This window comes from Dicentrarchus labrax, unplaced genomic scaffold, assembly GCF_905237075.1.
Source record: "Dicentrarchus labrax unplaced genomic scaffold, dlabrax2021, whole genome shotgun sequence".
Lineage (NCBI taxonomy): Eukaryota > Metazoa > Chordata > Actinopteri > Moronidae > Dicentrarchus > Dicentrarchus labrax.
Genome location: NW_026136718.1, coordinates 15043836 through 15067572, shown reverse-complemented (window position 1 = coordinate 15067572; position 23737 = coordinate 15043836). Strand labels below are relative to the sequence as shown.

The 23737-nt window shown below is 40.0% G+C and overlaps 1 protein-coding gene across 2 annotated transcripts; it reads left to right on the top strand.

Annotated features, from left to right (window-relative positions):
* Positions 1-1185: 1185 nt before the first annotated feature.
* Positions 1186-22122, top strand: LOC127349857 (guanine nucleotide-binding protein subunit beta-4). Of its 2 annotated transcripts, XM_051375873.1 has the most exons (12): positions 1186-1328; positions 7178-7281; positions 13410-13608; positions 14052-14090; positions 14681-14787; positions 15830-15844; positions 17221-17284; positions 17971-18133; positions 19124-19190; positions 19679-19880; positions 20187-20403; positions 21499-22122. In XM_051375873.1, exons 3-12 carry the CDS (start codon positions 13552-13554, stop codon positions 21603-21605), a joined length of 1038 nt encoding a protein of 345 aa, XP_051231833.1. In that variant the 5' UTR covers positions 1186-1328; positions 7178-7281; positions 13410-13551; the 3' UTR covers positions 21606-22122. The 2 variants fall into 2 exon arrangements, with proteins under 2 accessions (XP_051231833.1, XP_051231834.1); XM_051375874.1 differs by lacking the exons at positions 1186-1328; positions 15830-15844 and having other exon boundaries at positions 7050-7281.
* Positions 22123-23737: the final 1615 nt, after the last annotated feature.

The following is a 23737-nucleotide window of genomic DNA, read 5'->3' as shown; positions in this document are numbered from 1 at the left end:
ATGCAAAAAAAATTGAATGCAGTCAAGATGCTGATGGATTAAACTAAAATGTGACTGATTTTGTGTGAAGTGAATATATTTCTGTGCTTGATAACCATTAATAATCTCTGCGTAACCAAAGCCTTTGTTTAGTGTTATAATTAATTACCAAATGATACATAAGTGTTACACAATAACAAACATTGTGTATATAACTTAATAAGACAATTGATACAAAACAAATTACTAAACTTATGACCATTAGCGAAAGAGGCAAAAAAAAAAAAAATGGAAATTTGAGGGTTTTTGGATTTGAGGCAATGGTTGAAATGATGGATTGCTTTTAAAGGTGTCCAAAGGTGTTTCTCAAACATTATCAAAGGAACCCTCTTTATTTACAAGTGTGAAAAAAATGATGAATTAAGAGACCTGGTAAAAAACAGTCATGTATGCCTTTTTCACAGCAGACAATTTCACTTGTCATAGTAGGAAACGCAGAAGTGTTAGTAATGACATCAATGATGGCTCCGTTCTTCGTGTCCCAGTAAGTCATTGCAGTGTGACAATGAGCCAGCATGGGGCTAAATGGAATTCAGCCATGCCTGCACTTTTTCTAGTGCAACATGTTGATATGTCTCCAGTGAAAAATTAAATTTTTAGAGGAGGTTCATTTATCATGCCTTATATAAGACGTACCTGTATAATTATTCTCTATCCTACCTAAATCTGGCAAATATGGGTTCTGTTGCAGCAAGAAACTGACTGATACTTATTTAATATTTCTGAGCATTTCTTGTAAATGATTTACAGTTCATCTCATTTTGGACCCTTCCTCTTTACTTGACTTCCACCCAGTGTGTGCTCGGATGGATTTCAGCCCCCCTTTACCCTGAATTGATGAATCTTCCTCAATATCGGACATTCTAACTATACCTACAAGCAGAGTGGTGTCCACTTTCTTAAAGGTAACTGTGTACTGTAGATCACCCTGAGCCCATCTTGGATGTTAGTAACACAACATATTTGCCATAAATAACACAATTTCTGCAACTTATCCAGTTAGGTCCTAAACTATAGTGTTGTAGAAATAAACTCTGTCCCTTTAATAGAAATACTACTCCATCTCCCATCCTCCATGCCCCCATATGCTCACCCTCCCACTCAGCAGCTCTACCTCATACTCCACCACTGTCTCTCTCTCCATTTACTGCTCCTCCCAGCAGCATCTACACTCACAGCTGAAAGGAAGAACTGAAACGACAGCGCTCTGTACAACTCGAAATCCATGCCATTTAGGACGTATGCAGAAAACGCCCACTTCCTCTGCTACTCATCTGCACAGGAAAAAGGTAGAAAAGCTTTAACTGTTTTTGTAAATGTATAGTTTTTGTTGTGTATTGGTGTGCACATTGTCCGGTCTTTCCCTCTGCATTCGTTCATCTGCGATTCACTGCCACAGCAAAATCACTACAACTACTGCCTGATTTTAGGCACATATAAGCACATTCCTACAGTTTGATGTAATATTTTTATTCAAACAAAGCATCAAAATAAGATCAGAAATCTGTACTAGAGGCATTATTTGAATTACAACAGGGATGGGTGTGGAGCCAGAACTAACAGTTAATCCACCACTGCAGAATTAACAGAGGAAACACTGGTGACTGTTGTATTTCGGCTGTGAGATTATCAAACGGATCTGCAGTTCTGGCATCAAGGGGTGTGTTTGGTTTTCAGGAAACAAGGAAGTCATACTTTGGTCTTATCTCATGTTCTGAACCTGCGGTGCACCAAAATGTCAAATCAAAATAATTTAGGGCTTGTGGTAATAAATAAATTATCATCTGGTGTCATGGTGTTGCAGCTGCTAACGGGAGCCATTTGAAAAGGGTGGCATTAGCACATCAGGGTTGTTCCTCACTTCCTTTAATTTCTTTTCCCATGCACGACTTGTGTGATTCACTTCTTTGGAAACTCAGAGCATGTTAGTTCATGCTTTGCGTTGCTTGTTGCGCCCCTGATTTACAGAAGTGTCTGGGATTCCCCTGGACTGAAACACTCTCACTTCTTCTCTTTGCACATTTCCTCTGCAGCTTCTCTCTGAAACAAAAGCTATAAGCTTCAGGCCCACTCACTCCGGTGTTCATTGACTCCTTCATGTACATAGTACACAGAAAACAGGTGCTTTTATTTGGAGTAACTTATAATACAGATGTTTGACAGGCAACATTTATGATGTTGCTTATTTAGAACATAACATTTCAGTCACACGAGTCTTTATGGATATTATTAACCTTTTAAATATATTTTATGTATGCATGTTAATATTTATTTTTAACATGCATGCCACTAATTAATTCTTATTTATAAAGGCAGCACATTGATATTCTTATGTTATCGCCAATTATTTCATGTAATCACTTATTCTCTCTCTCTATTATTTGTTCTGTTAAATGTTTTTGTGGTGAATTTATGTGCATGAGCTTTAGACAATAAAGTTTTATTCTATTCTCCAAAGAAGCCAAACTGGAAGTTAAGATTCTTTATCACGTAATATCCATACTTAATGTGATAGCATATTGATATTAAAATACGCCTGTGACATTATGATGGTGATAAATCCATATGTTCCACCATGCTACCCCAAAATAGACACCATTTCAATTCTCTATTGCATGTACGTGCTTCTGTCCTGCTGAATTCATTTGGATAGCAACAGCACTTGGCCTTTGCCATCAGCAAACCTGACTGCACAATCGGTGTCCCAATTGTCGATAGTGTGACTGCAACACAACACAAGAGGCATTATCACAGAAACGATGAGGGCTCTTCACCAAGCTGCCGCTGTGAGTCTCTCATGGGCCAACAACAGCACTGAGATTAGACAAGAACCGGACACAGGGACAGAGTAAACTGCTGGTGGTTACGCTCTGGACTTGGATCTGAAGCGATCACTTCTGAGAACCTATGCATAAATGTCACGGTGGATCCTCGTTACGTGACAACAAAAGATCTGCTGGTGGTGGTAATAGCTGATGTGCCAGATATCTGTTTCTTTGGTTTAGATTGGGTAAGATGCAGAGCAGGTGGCTGTACATTTTGATTTGAGTACAGTAACAGAAGGTTTTGCTTTCATATGTAGACACAGTAGCACATATACTCCAGCTTACAGGACAAGATTACTTATATTTACAAATAGCATTAAAATTATCCAATCTAGGAAAAGAAACCATAATGTGTCCTTTGAAGAGATATTTCATCAGCAGTGTTTGACTCAAGATGGTTAATTTAAATTGGGCCAGTCAAGCCCAAGCTGTCCTAGTCAGCAAGTAAAACCCTGAAACTGTCAACATCTATTTTCCTCATCACAGAGAGAGAGGGAGAGGGAGAGAGATAAGTGTGGTGGCAAGCCCAGCAAGGCACGCATATTTTAAGTCACTTTGCACTCCTCAAGAGGGCCCTTTTTTCAATAATCCATTATGCATAGCAGCTCTGGCTCTCCCTGGTATTTCTCCTACCTTCTTGACGTCAGTTGCCATTTGTGAGGGTTACCCTGGCAACGGCCAGCCTCCCCGGGAGATGTCTGGTGGATAAGACGGCCCTGATAAAGCCTTTTAAGGTTCTACTGTTGCAACACCTTTTAATTGCCTTTGATACAGTGGAAGTATTACATGGAGGTCGTCAGGGCGCGTCGCCACATGTGGGCAAAAAAATGAGAACGTGCAGATAAAAATAGGCATCGAGAAGCTGCTTCAGATTGACGTTCCATTATCTCCACTTGATTTGATCACCCACGTATTGGGCTCATTTTTGAGCAGTCCTGTGAAACTGAATTGGACATGATAGATCTATTTTTGGCCACGTTGTGCTCTACTCTACCATTACACAAAAGATGTGTACGACCCATTTTAACAATGTGCCATTGTAATGATGAGATAATATGTAAAGACTAGATACAGCACGCAGCTTGTCGTGATGCCTCTGAACAATATGTGGATGTAATATGAGATGATGAATAATGAGATAATATGAAAAGATCCAACAAGTTATTCATGTAAGCCATTAAACCCTAAATCCCCTCTGGCATGCAAACTTGTCCATGCACATTATTGATTGTTATAGTACATTCAAATTTATTATTGCAGAAGAGGCCATTGTACTTTTGCATCTATATAAAACATCAGATAGCAAATAGTAGGATGAAGAAACTGCTGCCTACGAATACCAACCTGTTTTTATTTTTACACAGTAATAAAGAGATTTTGTTCCTAATAAGCCCTAAAACCACCCTTACATTCAAATGATTTCATTCAGCTGCCTGACTGTTACTGTACTTTGAGCGCCGTTTGCACAACCCATGTTGAATTTGCATTGATGCAAAATGTCTCATTCGTAGGCAACAATACAGTTGAGATACTGTACACGATACCCGTTCCAGGCTCCAGAAGGCTATTTATAGTCTCACCAACATGTGTGTCTTTCTTTTTTTTTCAGACACCAGGCTATTGATGTGCTATTTTTACAGTGTCAATTTGCTCCCTTCCTTTCCTTTTGGTTGCCAAGCAATGGGCCAAAGGACCTGATTGGCTAAGGATGTGCTTTTGGACACCTTGACTCTGATTCAGCTGGCTAATGAATTCAGTCTTTTTGCTCACTAGAGGCAGCGAGCAGAAGAGTTATCTCTTTCTTATAAAAGGCAACCTCTGTCCCAAAAAGGCAAAAAAAAAAAGATTACGGTAATGAATTGAGTATTTATGACCAGATTTAAATTGTATTTGAATTGCAGGTGCATGATTTATATCTACCTTTGGGCAATCAGTAAAAGCAATTTATTGAGCAACTTCACATGACACAACAGAAAGACTGAGATGATGCAAGATTATGTCATCTTTAAAACAAGTTGTGGCAAAAACCTGTTAGTGTATCATGTTCATGCTGTCATACTGTACATTTAACAAAACCATTCAGATGTCAGATGATTTTTGTGAGGATACATAAGGACTATTTTTCCTCTTATATAGGGGCAGATTTATGGTTATGATTTTGTATGTTTTTAAATTAAATGTATTTTAAAGTAAATATGTGAGGATATTTAGTCATATTCAATGAATTATAGAGGAATTAATCAAATATTTCAAATTTTAGGAGCAACAGTCCTAAAACATGTGAGCAACACGTACTGTACATTACTGTATTTATTAAAGTCCAACATTTATAAATCTACCACAACATATGTTTCTGCTATCATGCTAATCCTAATCCTCATACTGTGTTTAGGGGGAAATTGGTCTGACACACCTAAACTACTGCTGTGTGTGTGAATTCAATTAGACTTAATCTGACCCCATACCACTCCGAAAGGAAACCAAGGGCTGGGCAACTTTCATCTTCCCTCCATTGATTGTGGCTCGTGCAGAGATATGGAAAAGCCTATCCCACTGCTCCCTTTCATTGGCCCCATTAAAAATTCATCCTGTCCTAATGGAGAGAGATCCTTTTCAATGAGGCCACTCCAGGCCAACTGTGGTGTGCCGGGGTGAGACTTGGCACAGCTGTCTCCTGGCACAATTCAAACCCTACAGCTTTAAATGTTGATTTAGGGTGTTTTTCGGGGGGGTTAATAACTGATTTAGCTTCTCTGTCTTGGATTCTAGTTACTGGATCTACTGTAAATTACTTAAGCTTCAATAGCGTAGCGACAGAAAAAAAATACTGTCACTTGGTACAATTGGATTATTTATTATAAGCATATCATATCTGCAACTAATAAGTAATGTTTTAATGAAATGCAATAATCATTTGGTGTATAAAATGTAAGAAAATAGGGAAAATACTCTTTACAAGTTCAAAAACCCCTTGGTTACATCTTCAAATGTTTTTGTTTTGTCCAGCCAACAGTCCAAACCCCAGAGATATTAGTTTACTATCATAGAAGACATGAAAAACAGAAGATATTTACATTTGAGAAGCTGGAAGCAGTGAGTTTTTTCTTACAAAACAACTTAAAAATGAAATTATTATCGAAATAGCTGCTGATTAACTATCTATTGATCGAGTAAGTGATTTATTGACAGATTTTTGCAGCTAAGCTAAGTATTTTTAGGGCTGCCACTAATAGTTATTTTCTTAATTGGTTAATCTGTATTGATAATTGTTTTGGCAGAATTTCACAGAGCACAGGGTGAAGTCTTTACATTACTTGCCAACAGTCAGAAGCACAAAAAGAGTCCATTTACAACGGTATAAAGCAAAGGGAAAACAGAAAAATCCTGATATTAGATCCAGAAAACGTTGCTTCCGTCCATTGATGAATCAACTTATGATTTCAGCTCTAAAGCATGGCTACAGCAGACTTACTGTACAGACTCATACTGTAATGGGCTCTATAACTCACAGAATCTTTGAGTAGATGCAATATAACCACATTACATAGCTATTCCTGCACATATAGTTCGAAGTATTTCATGCTTATGAGGTGTTTTATATGCAAAATAAACAGAGAAAGATAAAACATATAAGTTCACAATAATGCTCACAGGTCACAAAGTAAACTCATGATTGGTAATATATTACATTTATAGAGTAAACCCCCCAAAAAAATACTGCACTTTCCTCACCTCCAGCTTTTTAATACTAATACTGTAGATTCACGACTCGCCTGGTTTGTTCTTTATATTGATGTGTGAGCACATTTAAAAGAGTGGACTTTATGACCAAAAAGTGTGTTTTCAAACCTGAGGTGAAGTCCACTTGAGTCACTACTACTACTACACAGGCTTTATAGGTCTAATATTTGTTTCCTGTATCCCATTCGGTTCCTTTTTGTTGAGGGGGCTGTAAGACGCTACCATTTCGCCCGTAGGTTACACAACCCATTTGAGACATTTTCTTAAGCTTAAAGAAGATGATATAACCGATTGTTTTGGACTACTGACTTCATTTTAAGTCTTACTAGTAAAGGTCTGATATTCTATAACTTGTTATATTGGTTATATTAGAAAAAAGATCAATCTATCCTCCACCGCGCACCCCTCAGCGTAGGCTGTTGCCATGTTCCCACTTTCATGGGTGTGGTGATTAGCTTGCTTAGTGAAAATTTTTAGTCTAATCCGACCCGAGTTGTGCTCGCTTCTGCCCCTTTAAACCGATTAAATTGTCTTAAAATTAACACGTCTCCCATTCACGGTTTCTCTCACAGCTGTGACCATGGTTGTCGTGTGAAAACGGATCGGTGTGACTCGGACTGGAAGGACGGACAGTGCCAAAGAAAAAAGCAAAGAGAGAGAGAGAGCCTGTTTTCAGGTAAGGGACGCGTAGTCTTGATATTTTGGTGGCTTTCGGGGCTATTTCCTGCTTCGCTCACGGCGGTTTTTGTATGTTTATATTTTATATTAAAGGGGTTGACATGCAGAAATGTCCGTGAGCTTTGTAAATGTTGTCGGTGCTGTGAGTAGCTCTTGAACATAACTGTTCCCAGGCTACTCTTGTCTCAATGCTGGGTTTTTTTTCCACTGCTGAAAATCCACTGCTCTCCAAACGCGGCCTTTTTTTATATTATTTTTTTAAACAAAACAGTCTGTCAAATGATAATCATGCGGAACTATGGGCTACAAAAGCTTTCACTAGAAGACACATATTCATCCTTTCCCGTATTTCATACACCAGTTTTCTCATTTGTGGTCGCACGACACCCTGCGTAGCTTCTTTTTTTTTTTTTTTTCTCTCCCCCCTTTTTTATTAAATATACATGGCCAGTCCGCCTTCATCCGAGCGGCAACTGGTTGCGAGGCTCATGCAATTTGTTGCTTGTTGTCAGAAAATGTGTCTCGACTCAGATTATTTCATAAAGATATGTTTTTGTTTTTTTTTATACATGTTAATGTCATCTGCAGTCTGTGTGTCTCCATTATGATGTAGCTGATGGTTTCCTGTCTGGGCTGTTGTTGACTGTCAGTGTGTGCAATCTACAGGGTTGAAGTTACAGCTGGTAAAAGTTTCAATCTTCAGCTTTTCTGGTTGGTTACTTACCTACAGGGGTTTTAAGTTGTGTTGTTGGTGCTCATGTAATGGTATATTTAATTTTAAGTTTAAAAGGTGGATGATAGGGGGATTGATTATGCAGCATACAACTGTAATATGGCCTTTACAGACAGCTGGACTGATTTGAGACAATAAATTGATTAATTGATCAACAGGAAATTAACTGGCAAGAATTTTTGTTATTGCTTAATTGTTTTGGTCAAAAATGCCCAAAACTCTCTGGTTTCAGCGTCTCAAATATGAGGATTTGTTAGTTTAATCAGTCGTATATAGCTGTTAATTGAATATGTGTGGGTTTTGAAGTCATCAACCTTGGGTTCTGTGAAATTGTTTCACTATTTTCTGAATCCATGATGAAAATAATTGTTAGTTGCAGCCCTACAGCCAGAAAAAGACAGTATTGGAAACCTTTTTACAGTGATTGGGAACATTAGACACAATAAATATTCCTCACAATAATAATGTTGTATGTAGGGCTGGACTGATTAAAATATTCAGTCTGTCACTGAAGTGAATAATCATTTTTCGACCTTCAGTTGAATTGTATGATGTGATCATATAATCTTAAAATAAATCTACCAAAATGAGTAACTTTTTGTTTTAACATGTATTATACTAATAATACTGCCCATCCCTAGTGTACTGCATCTTCAAGCTCTACAACACCTGTTAGTCCAGCAGCGCATTACCAAACTCTGCCACACCTCAGAGAAATTAACCCGTGGTAATGGCAAAATAACAACTCGTAGTTTTTATATTGGACCCATTATAAACTGGCAGGAATTCTCAAACTTTCATGTAAAAGGATCTTGGTTCACTTCAAGCAATTGTGGATGTCCTGTAGCAAACAGTCTTGTCCAAACAAGCCTCGTCTAACTGGGGTTCTTGCAGTTTTTTTTATTAGGAGTTACGTGTGACTGTATTATGTGTAATTCTGTAACTGTCTGGTGTAGGTGGAGTGAAATCTGCGAACAAAGTAGGTCATACATTCATCACACATTTATTCACTGTGTTCCTGTCAGTTATGTGTAATAATAAGCAAAAATCAAACTTTATATATTTTTTTCTGGGGTCCAGTGAAAACACCTCCATGGTGGTCCTGACTAATAGTATGCCTTAGGCGTTCTGCCTATTTTGTTTCTTTACTTCACTAATTCACGGCAGATGAACAACATGATACGAACACGTGTCAGCTGACTAGAAGGAAGAAATGTGGCTTCTTACCTTACTGGAATCTCACCAAGTATTTCCTCCATTCTCTGGATGTTTGGAATAGTCAGTGGGTTATCTGAACAAGTTTACACCTGGTGGAGCAGCCCTCGCTACATCTAGTTTTCACTGTCGCACACCAAACCCACGGCGGGTTTCCTGCTCTTTTTCAGTGGGGGCCCATTCAGTACAGGCACTTGCGAATCCTGAAATTGCCTCAGATAGATACTGTGAGGGCAAGATCAGTCATAGGTGTAGGATTATGTTTGTGTGGGAGATGTTCAACAAAACTGAAACTTAAACCATCTAATGAATACCTGGGCATGTTCATCATCCTCCAGCAGTGTATGTCATACATTTAAAATGCCCTACAGTACTGATTTTGGTTCAGGAAAAGGAAGAAGGAACAAGCTTAATATTGATTGGACTTGGGCCTTTCGATCTTACATTTATTACAAATTAAACACACCCTAACATTTGAGAACATAGCTGGTCTAAACCAGTGAATTATTCAAGTCAGCGAAAAGAATTATAAGGGTCAAAGTCTTATCATTTTCCATTGGAAATAAGAAGGTGTGTGTCCAACTTATACAATGTGATAATGTTGATCATGATGAATAAAGTTTTACTGTAAACAATGGTGTAAAGTCCTCACAGTTGTTCACATCTGGCTGTTTATAACATTAATTCCTTAACTTCCTGACCATTTCATGTTGTTAGGCCCCTGTGGCTCCGGGTGCAGCTGCACTGACTATACCTCCTGCTGCTCTGTTCACCAGTATTTGCTCATGATTGAGGCAGATGTGACTGACTTTCAACTGTATGTGACCCAGAAGGAGCAGAAGGTCTCATTGACAAATTTGTTTGATATAAAACATGCTGATGAGCATTAAAGGTCCAGTGGATAACATTTTGGAGGACTTATTGGCAGCAATTGAATTATTTTCACTACATGGTTCGGCCCGACTCTACTTGCTTTTGGTACCTCTACTCCACTGTAGATAGTACGTTTGATAGTATGTTCGATATTACGCCCTCTCCGTAGGTGTAGCTGAGCGTCAGAGCGACGCTGTTCCAGCAGTTGGGAAACAACACACAGGAGCTTTACTTGTTCTTGAGAAGCTGCACACTAACTAGGTGCACAAAAAGCAGCTGCTGCTCCTATAACAGACAATATGAAGGAATGGTGTTCTTGATACATCTGCACGTTGTCACTTGACCAATCGGTAGTCTGCAGTGTTTTCACACCAACCTTTAGTGACCGCTCAGCTCGTTTGTAACCTTGATCGAGGTGGTACCAAAATATGAACCAGGTACTATCCATAATGGAAAACCATAGAAGAGGTAGTTGAGTCGAGCCATACCGTGTGGTGGAAAAGCGGCTTAATGTTTATTGGTATGTTTTCATTAGTGTAAAATCGCATGAAAATAAGAATTTTGCATTTTTGTTGCCTTAGAATGAGCTGTTTTTTAAATCTCTTTTATTCCATCTTCTACAGTATACCAGAACGACTAAACCAAACATTTGACGAGTTTCGCGGCCTCCATAGTTTTTCCTACACACTTGGAAGGCTTCATCGCTAGATGCCACTAAATCCTACACACTGCTCTAGCGTGGTTTCATCTGATGTGAATCAGTTTTTGAACTGAAATTGAAACACTTTAATCTGCTTCTAGACATTAGTTAAACATTCGCTTGAAGCGATTACTGTCTTACGATTGTATATTTCCTGCTCAACAAGAACTATTACTGAGTCAGCAGGGACTCACACTGAAGGGACAGTGTAGGTTTCCTGTAACAAATTGTGACCAAGCTTCATTATTAGAACGGGAAACCATAGTGATTGTGAATTACCTTACTATGGAGCAGTTAAGGAGATCTCTCTGCGTGTCTCTCTTTCTCCTTGTCTTTGAGGGGTAGAAAATGAAAGTGAAAGTTTGCCACTTTCTCATAAACATTCCTTTTACAGTCATTGGTAACCTGAATGAATCAATTACAAAGATATGCAGCCAGAAACATGTTGAACCAGATGTAAAAACACCAGATGTGTACACTTTACAGGGCTACAACTGACAGTTATTTTTTATTATTAATCTTCCGATTATTTTCTTGATTAATCGTTTAATTGTGTGGTAAAAATGGTATGCCTACTTCTGCCTTTGTGTATATATGTCTATAGCTACAATTTTATGCAGATGGCAGTTTGTTTGGTCCCAGTTCAGGACACAGTGGTCTCCTGATGGCTGCTGGGAGCTTCAAGGCTGACCATGTTGGATGGATGGGTGGTTGGTTGGTGTCAGAAGGGCAGTAGCAATAAAGGCCTCCTATGGCCAGTCTCCTGAGGCCCAACTGTGGTGGTGCCAAGCAGCACTATCTACTGTAGCTGGCAGCCACATACTAAACAATAGGCAGCTCCAACACACAGCTCTGCCTTTGTCGCCCCTGATACTGTGCCATGCTCTGGGCCTGAGTTTGCCCGGCTGGCCGGGTAGCTACACGACTCCAGTCAAGACACACATGTACGCTTGCTCACTGAGGTTTAAAACTATAAATTGTTACCTTTTTATATAGTCCTTTTTGTAGACCATTTATCTGTGTGACAGCTTCTTTTGGCTGTGGTCAATATGTGGTGTTTTGGTTTCAGAATGACTAATATTTAGTATCCAGGTGTGAACAAGAATCTTTCGCAAATCACTGACATGGCATGCGTAAAATCAGAGATGTCAGCTTTATCCAAAGTGATGGGAAAGCAGCCCCAACACGTCACATTTTTCAGCATCATCTTCCATCATACCTGTGTTATTTTCCACCTCATCTCTCTTGTGAACTCCATTGCCTTTCACGACACAAGCCTCAGGCTGAAAACATCGATTGAAAATATTTAGCATGCAGAGTGTGGAAGGTCATATCGGGTGTTTTGGTAGTCCACAAGGCGCTTTGTGTGACGTGGCAGATTTCAGAGGCCTACAGTATAATGGATGCATGGCAGTCATAGAGCAATACCACATCACAGGCGAGCTGACGCTGAGAGCCTATCTTCAGGGGGGTTGCGTCAGCCGGAGGAGAGAGTGACGTCACTCCTGGGCAACTGAAAGCAACGCTCGCTATCCCCGATGCCTCGTTACTGTCAAAGACCTCTTTGGCTGAGACAAGAGTCCACGATGAGCAGCCCAAGGCAGCCTCTGTTGTAGCAGAGCAGAGCCCGAACCCGGAGTCTAAAAGAGTAGCTTTCCACACACTTGCAGTATCTTTAAAATCTTAGCAGCGTGAACATCACATTTTCTTATTTACTTATTTGCTATTTGTAAAATTATGTTTTTCTGTGGTAAAGCAATTAAATGGGCCCCAATGGTTTTAAAGCCTCTGTAAAAATGAAGATAACGCACAAACAACCTCCTCTTTACATTAACATGATTTCCTGTGGAGAGGAAGGGCTGGGCTCGGTCTAATTGTTGAATTATAGAAAATGGAACTAAAAATTTAATCTCGGAGGGTTAGACTTCTGGACAGCAGACTGTAAAACAGCTTGGAAAATGAGTATTACGCGGAGGGGGGTTGCGGGGCGTGGTCCAAACAGTTCTGTGGAGTGTCTAAGTGCTTTGTGACCCACATTCATCTGGCTCCCCAAGGTAAAGGAAGAGGCAACTTGCACATGCATACTCACACACACACATGCATGTACAGACAGATGCTCCATCTGACACACTTAACCCAGGCACACATTTAAATAAATGCTCCCATAATGTATACACACGCAGATAAATATATGCACAAATGTTCTCTTTCTCTTTTGGACAAATTGTCTAGTAAACCATCCAGATCAGCCCACAGTACACAACACACACACACACACACACACACACACACACACACACACACACACACACACACACGTTCAGAGCTCTTTAGGGCGGGCCGAGCAAACAGCGCAATGCAACAACACAAAAGACTGATTGAGTCAGGAAAGGTCAGAGCCTGGCTCAGATGGCCTTTTGAACCAGACTGGGGGTGTTTGAAGAGCCAGGCCACCCTCCAGGTCCCCACCCAGCCCCACCCTTTGCAGCACTCTCTTTTGGTCTGAGCCCATACAGGATACCTATGTTTGTCTGATGGCTGTTCCCATCCTTCACTCTCCATCCGCCTGTTGAACTCATAGTATTTCTGTCTTTCTGTCTTGCAGGTGTCAGCTGGTTAAGCGTGTGTGGGTGTGTGAGAGTGTGTGTGTGTGTGCGCGTGTGTGTGTGCGTGCAGGCACGTGTGTTTTCCCAGCCCAGTCAGTATTTGGAGCGGAGAGTGTGGCCTGAACACATCACAGAGGGACAATGAGCGAGCTGGAACAGTTGCGGCAGGAAGCCGAGCAACTACGCAATCAGATCCGGGTACGGCAACATTTTGAGTGCATGTGTTTGTTTATGTTGACGTTTGTGTGTGTGTGTGTGTGTGTGTGTGTGTGTACATCACACGTGTGCCACTGTCTAATAACTGCAAGCTGTGACTCACACAGTTTCAGATGAGACAGTGACGCACTCGACATATAACTTGTCACTCCAGCTACATCCATTCTCGTGGAGAAATTGGAATTTGATCTATAAATGTCAGCTGCTGCTGCTGTGTGATTATTCTGTGACCACTGAGATATTCAGTGCCTGTGATTGGCAATAAGTTAAAGCACATGTTAAGACAATTATTTAGAAGCAATTTTTGTCATTTTTGTTTTGAGGTTTGTCTGCAAAAATTACCCATGTTGAATTTCAGTCAGCTATCCAGTGACTGAAATTTCTTCCTGGTCAACATGATTATTAAGGTTTTTGTTGTGTTGCAGGATGCGAGGAAAGCCTGCAGTGACTCCACTCTGTCACAGGTAAGCATTCTGGGCCACATATTTATGTAAACAATTAGTGGTCTGTTTTACAATGTAGTTCTACAAGTTTTCACAGTAGCAACTACAGTGTGTTGCTTAAGGAGGGAGTGTTCAAGACTTGGCTCAAACTATGAAAAAAAGAAATAAAATATGCCTGTAAAACAAATTGAGGTTCCCAAAGTTAAAGCACTTCAAATACATCTATGAAAACCATGAATTAAGTTTTGACCCATTAATTAGTTATATAGTCAGTTCAGTTTAGTTTTAAACAGTTGTCGCCAAATGTGGACAGCTCCGAAGCTTCATAATATTTTTGAATACCTGCGAAAAATGTGTTTGTCAAAATGGACATTAGAAATCTTTCCCGGGCCTGCCCTCAGTATGCACAAACTAACACATATTCCAAAGACATCATACACTAATATACACTCCACTATTATTCATCATTGTTCATTGCTGAGTGACACTGGCCTGTTTTCGCTGCCTCAGCCAGAGTCCAGTCCAGTGATGTGTGTGTGTTTGTGGTGATAAAAGTGTGTGCGTGTGGGCCTCAAGTGTCACTGCTAACGCTTCTTCCTGTGTTTTGGCAGATCACAGCTGGTCTGGACTCAGTGGGCCGGATACAGATGCGAACGCGACGCACTCTCAGGGGCCACCTGGCCAAGATCTATGCAATGCACTGGGGGAGCGACTCCAGGTATTGTAGTTATTCTACAGACACAATTATTAGCTAAGAGCAGAACAGGAAATGGACCTTTATAATCCACTGGGGTGGATTTTTTTTGGTCTGATTAATTTTTTTGTTGTATGTTGTTATTATTTACAGGCATTTATATAAATTGTTAGACATAAAATCTATACTTAATGATTTATCTTTTTCCCCATTTCTGTAAAGTTTTGGGAGACCTTACAGAAGGAAATACTGCAGTTTGTACCCTCAGTCTGTCGTCAACTTGTTTTAAATGTTTTTCAGCATAATATTGTTTTGATGCAGTGTTTGGTGTTTTCCTCTGCGGGCTATGTGTTCTTTCCCTCAGCACACTTGAACAAAATTATCTGTTTTGTAGTTCACATGAATTACCCACCCACAAGAAAAGCACAAAGGGATGCTGCTGCTAATAATAATAATAATAATAATAATAATAATAATAATAATAATAATAATCATCACAGTTTAGTCCAATTCTCTTTCTTAATTTTATTATATTGTGCAAACACTGAAGGTAATTTTTCCCCTGAGACTGTTGAATTTCTAGACTGCTAGTGACAGCATGGTGACTGTTAACACTACAGCTATAACTGTCAAGATCTACAGTATGCCAGGAATGGGCAATAAAGTGCCTCCAAGGGCTGACAGTGTGCAGGTTTCAATTCCAGCCAAACATGGACCCACCTTCAGTCACAGTGCAGGAATTTTACAGTAAAATCTCCAGTCTGGTATTGGCTTAATGTATTGGCTTAATCTGTGTCTTGGAAAATGTAGTTAATTGCTTAATTCTTACATTAGTAGTAATACCTAAGTAATACAACCAACTTGACTATCAATATCCTTCAGTAATGGCAACATATCGGTACCAAATTACAACTCTCACTACAAAACAGACTGATGAAAAAATGTTGGAAGTCTCAAGATCTTGTATCACTGTCATTAACAAATTTATTTCTGTGTTTAATATGTCTGTGTCACTCTTTATCTTTCTCTCTGTCCATCTGTCTCCAAATGCAATGCACTGGGACAGTGACGGCAGTCCCAGGTGTGGGGCTATACTACTACTAGTACCACTACTACTATTATTATTACTACTACCACTCTACTAATATGACTAATACCACCATAACTGACTGTCACTACTGCCACCTCCACTACTACTGTACATCTAAGTGCTAGCACTGTTTTACGCCCTCACTAGGAGCACAGTAATGATATTCACTGGGCACAGAGACAGGCAGCCACAGCTTATTCAGTATTTCCTTAAAGATGCAGTTTGTAAGATCTAAATCTTTGACCGTTTTTCAGATGTTATGATGATTTAAAATTAATCCGTGAGAAACTGTGGATGTACCCATTGAGTTATCCCGAAATTATAACTTACAAACTGCTTTTTTAACTGTTTGCTGCTGTTACGAGCACCAAGAATAATCAGTCAAGATCACAGTTTCCCAATATTATGCATGCAGTGCACTGATCTTTATCCATTGGAGTTGAACTAGGTAGAGGGTGTCACCAAAAAGGAGTTTAGTTTCTGGTAAACCTTTTTGTAGATTTTTAGAAAACATATGGTAGTTCACTCACTTCTGTTTAGGCAAATTAGTTCTCTCTTTTTTCACCACTAAAACCTGTGTTTGAGTCTAACAAAGTGTGATTACAAAGCTAAATACTGGTATTGGCTGTTCAATCCTGATTGTTCTGTTAAGTGTGTGGGTGTGTGTATGTATTTGTGCGATTGTGTGCATGTGTGTGTGTGCCTAGCACCCTCTGGGTGACCCTGCAGGAGGCCAGTGTTTATTTTGTATACAGCCACTGACATTTGAGCGTGATGGCTCTCCTCTTGATTGTAGCATAGCACCATCAAACTACTTCCTGTCCCCGGAGAGATGGAAACACCCAGTCAGGATTGGAGGGAGGGTTTCCAGCTGTTTCTGCATCTGTACCACCAATAACTCTCACTCTTTACTGACTGTTTCTACTTCACCCTCTTCTCTGTCTTCATTTTTTGCTGTCCCTTCTTGCGGCCACACCTCAGCTTCTTTCTAGTGCTTTCCCAACCCCTCAGGCTTCCACCTCCCACTCGACAGTAGGGACTTTTACATAACTGGGGTAATGAATATTAGATGGAGTAGGACATTAAAAGTGGCTTCCCTGGATGAGGAAACTTCCACTAGGATGGGGAGAAGGGGGGGGGGGGGCAGCGAAATGGGGACTGGGAGGGAAGAGTAGGGAGCTCACGCTGAATGCTGTTTGACAGAGCACCTTACACTCACTCAGACAGTGTAGCACAGTAGTCTGCAAGGTGGCTGGCTCTCATTGCTTTTAATGATCCAAGTGCATGTACCTTTTTAGATTAAATGTGTGTGTTTGTTTTCAGTGTGTGACCTCAGCCTCATGTTGCTGTTCTTAACTTGTTTCCAGGTTACTTGTCAGTGCCTCGCAAGATGGAAAACTAATCATCTGGGACAGTTACACAACAAATAAGGTGATTATTGATCATCAATGATAGAATTTATAATATGTACAAGAACAACCAGTCCAGTTACAGTACATGTAGAAGTTTTCTGCTGTCAGATTTCACTGATTCTCCCCTTTTGACTTTTGAATTAGAGAGATGATTTGACAAGCTGAAATCAACTGTCCAGATGTTCCTTTTTAGAGTACAGCCAGTAATTTATAGATTGGTTATACTGTTGTAAATATGTTGGGAACTGCAATAAGCCACCATCCAAATGGCAGCTATTTGGACACCGGGAGGTATATATATATATATATATATATATATATATATATATTAATTATAAAATGAATCTAGCTGGTCAAATAGTGAAAGTAACCACTGTATTTTGAGAAATCATTTTAATGTCCAGTTTTCAAAACTTACGAGGAAAATTCAGATTCATTATCATCCAGAAATAATTTAATAATTATCTGCAAACAAAATATGCGGATATCCATACCATAAGATACAATTCACCTCTCCAAAAGTGGAGAAAGGAAAAACCTTACACAGTCTTTCTCTGACCTCTTGCACTTAATGTTTACTTCTGTTCTGGATCGAAACACGATATTTGACCGGAACATAAAAGCCACTGACCTGAATTAACCTTGAAGCTCAGCATCACTTCCTTTCATTGTATTAAATAAAGTATTGACTCTCCTCGTCCTCAGATGCATGCCATCCCACTGCGCTCTTCCTGGGTGATGACATGTGCCTACGCCCCCTCTGGGAACTATGTGGCTTGCGGAGGCCTGGACAACATCTGCTCCATATACAGCCTTAAGACCCGCGAGGGCAATGTGCGCGTCACCCGAGAGCTACCCGGACACACAGGTAGGCCTTGGAACCAGTGAAGAAATAATGCTAGCAAAACTCAACAGAACCACAAACCCTGATCATATTGCTTGCTATTTTCTATATTAAGCAACTTTAACAGTTTTATCATATCCTGACCTGAGAGCAGCACTCCAGCATGTCTAATTTGTCAATGTCTGTGACACACATATTCTGTTACTGTTTTCAGATATTCTTTAGGAACTGGCTGGCTGGTTTGATGAGTCAAACAATGAAAAGCTAAACAAGCTGCTGTTGTTGTCCGCTGTATTTCATGGGATTTCATTGGCTTATTTACAGTCTGTCTCCTGGCACAAACAGTTCATTGAAAATTTAATTTTACCCACCTCGCTCAGTGGGTGGGCACTTTCTTTCCCTGCAATTTATTCAAGACGATGTAAGCATGAAATGTGTAAACTAACTTTTTCCACAAATATGCGGTAGACGTTTGCTTACATTACATTTCCTTAGTCTCACTTGTCAGCCTGGTGAGTGAGAGGGAGGAGAGGGAGAGGGAGAGGGAGAGGGAGAGGGAGAGGGAGAGAGGGAGAGGGAGGGAGAGAGAGAGAGAGAGAGAGAGAGAGAGATTTATCATGGTCAGAAATAGCCTTCACAATAGTTTCATTAATATACCAGTGCAACTCTAGAGCATGCACACCCTTGAAGATGGAGGGACATGAGTGCCTTCAACCCCAGGGCTATACTGCTGGCTGAACATGCCACCTAAACCAATATCTCAAAAATATAAGCCAATTCTCCAACTTGTTTTTGTTTTGGAATAGAGGTGGGTTCAGCTACCTGGGCACAACCAAAATGAGTGGGACTGCTCATAAGGGCCACAGGTGTCCCCCTTGCAGGAAAAGATATCACTCCTGGTTAAAAAGTTACATAAAGCAACCTTTTGAAGAAGTATCAGCACAGCAGTAAAAAAATAAAATAAAAATCAGGCAGGGCATCCTTATCTGATGTTGAACCTCTGTTTGTCTCCAGGTTACTTGTCCTGCTGTCGTTTCCTGGATGACAACCAGATACTGACCAGCTCTGGAGACACCACCTGGTGAGTGATGACTCTGCCTCCACCTGTACAGCATAAAGAATAGAACCCTAGTATTGATATTGTTTTCATGCTACACAGCCGACTGAATGCTTCGCCACATTACTGTATATAAAAACGTTATGTTGTGTATATAAAAAAAGAGTTTCTCTCCAGTATCCATCCTCTTACTCTCACTATCTTACTCTCACGTTGCAGCTGAGGAAAGCCCTTTGTGTGGTTAACTAACAAAAGTGCTTTGCTCTATGCTATTCTCTATAGCTCTAATATGTGAGCTTAGATATCCATGTCAGACCAGGCATTGGCATTGTCATACAGGGTCATAATTCTACTGAGGTGTATAAAGAAACATAGATATGGAAACCCCCCAAACATTGATATTGTAAAGTCTCTCTCTCACAATCACAAGTTCTCATTGCTGTATACTTCCCACCTGCGCTTTCATAATAACTCAGAGGTCGCATACCTAACTACTATCTCCTGTCTTGCAGTGCATTGTGGGACATAGAGACAGGCCAGCAGGCCACCACCTTTACTGGCCACACAGGGGATGTAATGAGTTTGTCTCTAAGCCCGGACTATAAGACCTTTGTGTCAGGAGCCTGTGACGCCACCTCCAAGCTATGGGACATCCGTGATGGCATGTGCAGGCAATCCTTCACCGGCCACGTGTCTGACATAAATGCCGTCACCGTGAGTACTACAGTCGCGCACACACACAGATTATCGGATTGAGGACTCAATATCATTTGATTCTTGAAAATTGTAGATTTGATAAACATTCTTTATGAGAAAGAAACCTATAACATACAAAGTTTGAATTTTAACTTGATGAATTATCAACTATGAAAAATGACTCTTGTAAAGGAATACATTATTACTCTATAAGTGCTCTTTTTAAAGTAAATCAGCGTCTTGGGCGTAATCACCTCAAAAACCCAATATGATGACTTAACATTCTTTACTTCTGCTTGATTTTAAATGTTTTTTCCCCTGCAGTTTTTCCCCAATGGGAATGCCTTTGGCACAGGCTCAGATGACGCCACCTGCAGGCTGTTTGACCTGCGTGCTGACCAGGAGCTGATGATGTACAGCCACGACAACATCATCTGCGGCATCACCTCTGTGGCTTTCTCCAAGAGTGGCCGACTGCTCCTGGCCGGCTACGATGACTTTAACTGCAACGTCTGGGACACTCTGAAAGGCGAACGTGCAGGTAAGGAAGTCTGGTCTTTTCTTTTATTATATGTGACCGAATGAAGAAATAATTTAGCTTGTGCTAATAACTAAACACAGTCTCTTGTCATTTTGAAATCCATGAGCTCAGTGGAAGCAACTGGATAAAACAAGGGTGCGATATACAGTCATTTTGAAATGATTGATGATGTCAGTGTAGCTTTCAGCACTTTGAGCAAATAGCTATATTTGGACCTCAAATATTTGGACCACATGAACAATGAATGAATGTGAAATGTATGAATCCTAACACAACTTGTATGTGACGATTTGAATCTAGATTTATTTGACAATAAGGGTCAGTAGAATCAAGGATTCAAAGTTTGCATTTTAAAAAAAGCTGTGGTGTCCTTGACGTGTGCTTATTTTGTCACTGCACAAAATGAGAGAATTGAACCTACCTACCTTGTAGAGCCACAACAATTAGTTGATGAATCAAGGAAATTTAAAGAAAAGTGCAATTGTTTTGATGATCAGTTGATTGTTTTACTCAGAGTTCAAGCAAAAATGCCAAACATTATCTGGTTCCAGCTTCTCAAATGTGAGAATGTGCTGCTTTTTTAGGTCTAACAACTAAATTAACCAAATATTTTTTTTAAGATATTTGATGGTGTCACCTTGTGTATATTGTGACGGCATTTTACTCTCTTCAAATGTTTTGTAGAACATATCAATAATTGACAAAATAATCAATTATGAAAATAATTGTTAGTTGCACAAGACAAAATAAGACGAAGAGAAGCTGAAAATGTTCACATTTAATAATCAGTTATCAACATAGCGACCAGTTATTTCCTGTAGATTTACTCATCAATCAGTTGACAGATTCAGCGCTAATATCACCCAAGTTGCATCCTTGAACAAACATCTGTGAATTTGAATTTCTCCTACGGGGTATCAATAAATGTACATCTTATCTTATCCTAAGAATGAGCATCAAGTTGAACATTAAGGCCTATAGTGTGAACTGCTCATGTTATAGCCGAAGACATTGTGTTTGAATGGCTCTTAACTTTGGGCTGCAGATTTTTGATAACCAACCTTTGACTCTGGTTTATCGTCTTTGACCTCCCAGGTGTGCTAGCGGGCCACGACAACAGAGTGAGCTGCTTAGGGGTGACAGAAGACGGCATGGCTGTGGCCACCGGCTCCTGGGACAGTTTCCTCCGGATCTGGAACTAAAACAAACCTCTTCCCTGTTGTACTCAATCACTGCCTGCCAACTTCCTCCCCACAACCCCACCCTACATATCCCAACTCATCTGCTGGGCTGGACCTGCGGGGTGCACACCGTGTCTGCCGAAATCCTCTTAAGTCACCCCCAGTTTTCCTCTCTGCTGGCAACCTGCCCACCTGTGAGAAAGTACCAACTCTTTCTACCTTTCCAAGTGACGTTTTTTTCACCCAGCTATTACACAGAAACAAAAATAAGAACCTTTCAGTAGAATTGTCCAATCATAAATAAAAGAGATGAGTTATGAGAAACTGAAGGGGAAAAAAATAGAAGATTTTGCCCTTAAACCAATTCTCTAAAAGGCGATGAAGAACGTCTGTAACCATGACTAACAACAAGCAAGATGAGCGTTGATGTGTATTATGTAAATGTATATATAAAGACAGTATATATGTATAGCATTATGTGTGTATATATGCATCATATATGCATATATAATGTGTATGTATATATTTTTGTAGTTAATTTCCCACCCTTGCGTTTTTTTTTTTATGATTTGGGGGTTTTATGTTTTATTTCAAATGTACATATTCACATTACTACACAACATAATGCCAGAAACACTTATTTTATCCTGTGTAAGTACCAGAGTCAGTGCCAGACACTTCTGATACCGCAACGTATCGTAAAAAGTAAAAAATTCTGGTACGTGCTGATTCAGTCAAGCCCACTCATCTAGCAACAAAAGAGGACATAGCAAGTAAACAGGTCAATTAGAAAAAATATAATTTGGCCTAGTTTTAACTCACTTTCCTCATTTTTTGTGTGTTCAGTGTGCGTGCGTGTGTGCGTGCGTGCGTGCGTGCGTGCGTGCGTGTATTATTGTTACAGGCAGTGGGCATAACTCATGCGTCCTGTATCTAGAAATGTTGCGTTCATGTGAATGATGGCTATGATATTTTTTTTTCTTTTTCTTTTTCTTTTTCTTTTAATAACACAACCCCCGGCATTCCTCACCACAGTCTTTTCATTTGGAAGGAAACCGGCACACTGCTGTGGTAGTGATTAGAGAGAGCTTCAAGACCAACAAGCAGCGTTTTTAAGTATTTTTTTTTTTTTTTTAGTCTGGATTCAGCTTTAGCTCCAAAGTAGAAACCAGTAAATTTTAGCCTTAGATTGAAAAATTTTATTTTCCTGGAGGCCCTGCCTTGGCCTCTTTCTCACATGGATTGTGGTTTTAAATCATCCGCATGCTGAATATCTGAAGACCACATCCATTCCATGCAAATCAACAGCTGTGTGATGTGTTTGATAACCCAATAATGGTCCTAAACAGAGGTTTTGCATCATAATATGCCCGTCTCCTGTGGCCTATAGAAACTACACTTTTCCTTAAAGTCGAGATGAGCATCTCAAGTTGCCCGTACAAATGACGCTGATGGAAAAGAGGGACACGTTCTCCCCGAGCAGAAGCTGTTTTCTACCGGTGCTGAGGCCTGCATGGACAAATGGTAGAGCGGGCAGTCGTTATATGAGGATATTAAAGGACCATAAAGGACAGCGGTGACATGTCAGCGGCCTCTGAGGACTAGAGAAAAGATGAAAGAGTGAAAGATGTCTGTCAGAGCTCTCCATGTCATTTTTTTTTTCTTTTTTTTTCTAAATGAAGGATCAAGAAGTCCTTTTCGCCGTCAGCAAGGTGTGAAATGAGTGACTGCATGGAACTGAAATCATGTTTGCCACTCAAAAATCACACCAGTGCCACCACAAGCCTGTAAAAAAAAAAAGAAAACAGAAAAAAAGATTTTTTTAAGGGTTTAACACTTTCAGCGATTTTATTTTATTTCTTTCCTCACCAAAAACATGTTATGAACCGTTAAATATTGCTAGTGAAGAAATTACACTTGTTAGACAGAAATGTACACTTAGTAGAGAGCTAGAAATGCACTCACAAGCTGTAGTACAAACGTAGACCATCGAGCACATGTGACTTATTTACCCATAGAAGTGGTAATCTCTGATTTTGGGTATTTTCACGCAACTTCCATTATTTTGGTTCCTCCTAAAGGCTTAATTTAAAAAAACAACAGCTAAAACACATAATGTATGTGAGTTGGACCTATCCATCAGCTGTCTCAGG

Coding starts and splice junctions, on each gene's coding strand:
- LOC127349857 (XM_051375873.1), top strand. CDS start 13,552: ATGAGCGAGCTGGAACAGTTGCGGCAGGAAGCCGAGCAACTACGCAAT. Junction 14,091..14,680: donor GTGACTCCACTCTGTCACAG/GTAAGCATTCTG, acceptor GTGTTTTGGCAG/ATCACAGCTGGTCTGGACTC. Junction 20,404..21,498: donor TCTGAAAGGCGAACGTGCAG/GTAAGGAAGTCT, acceptor TTGACCTCCCAG/GTGTGCTAGCGGGCCACGAC.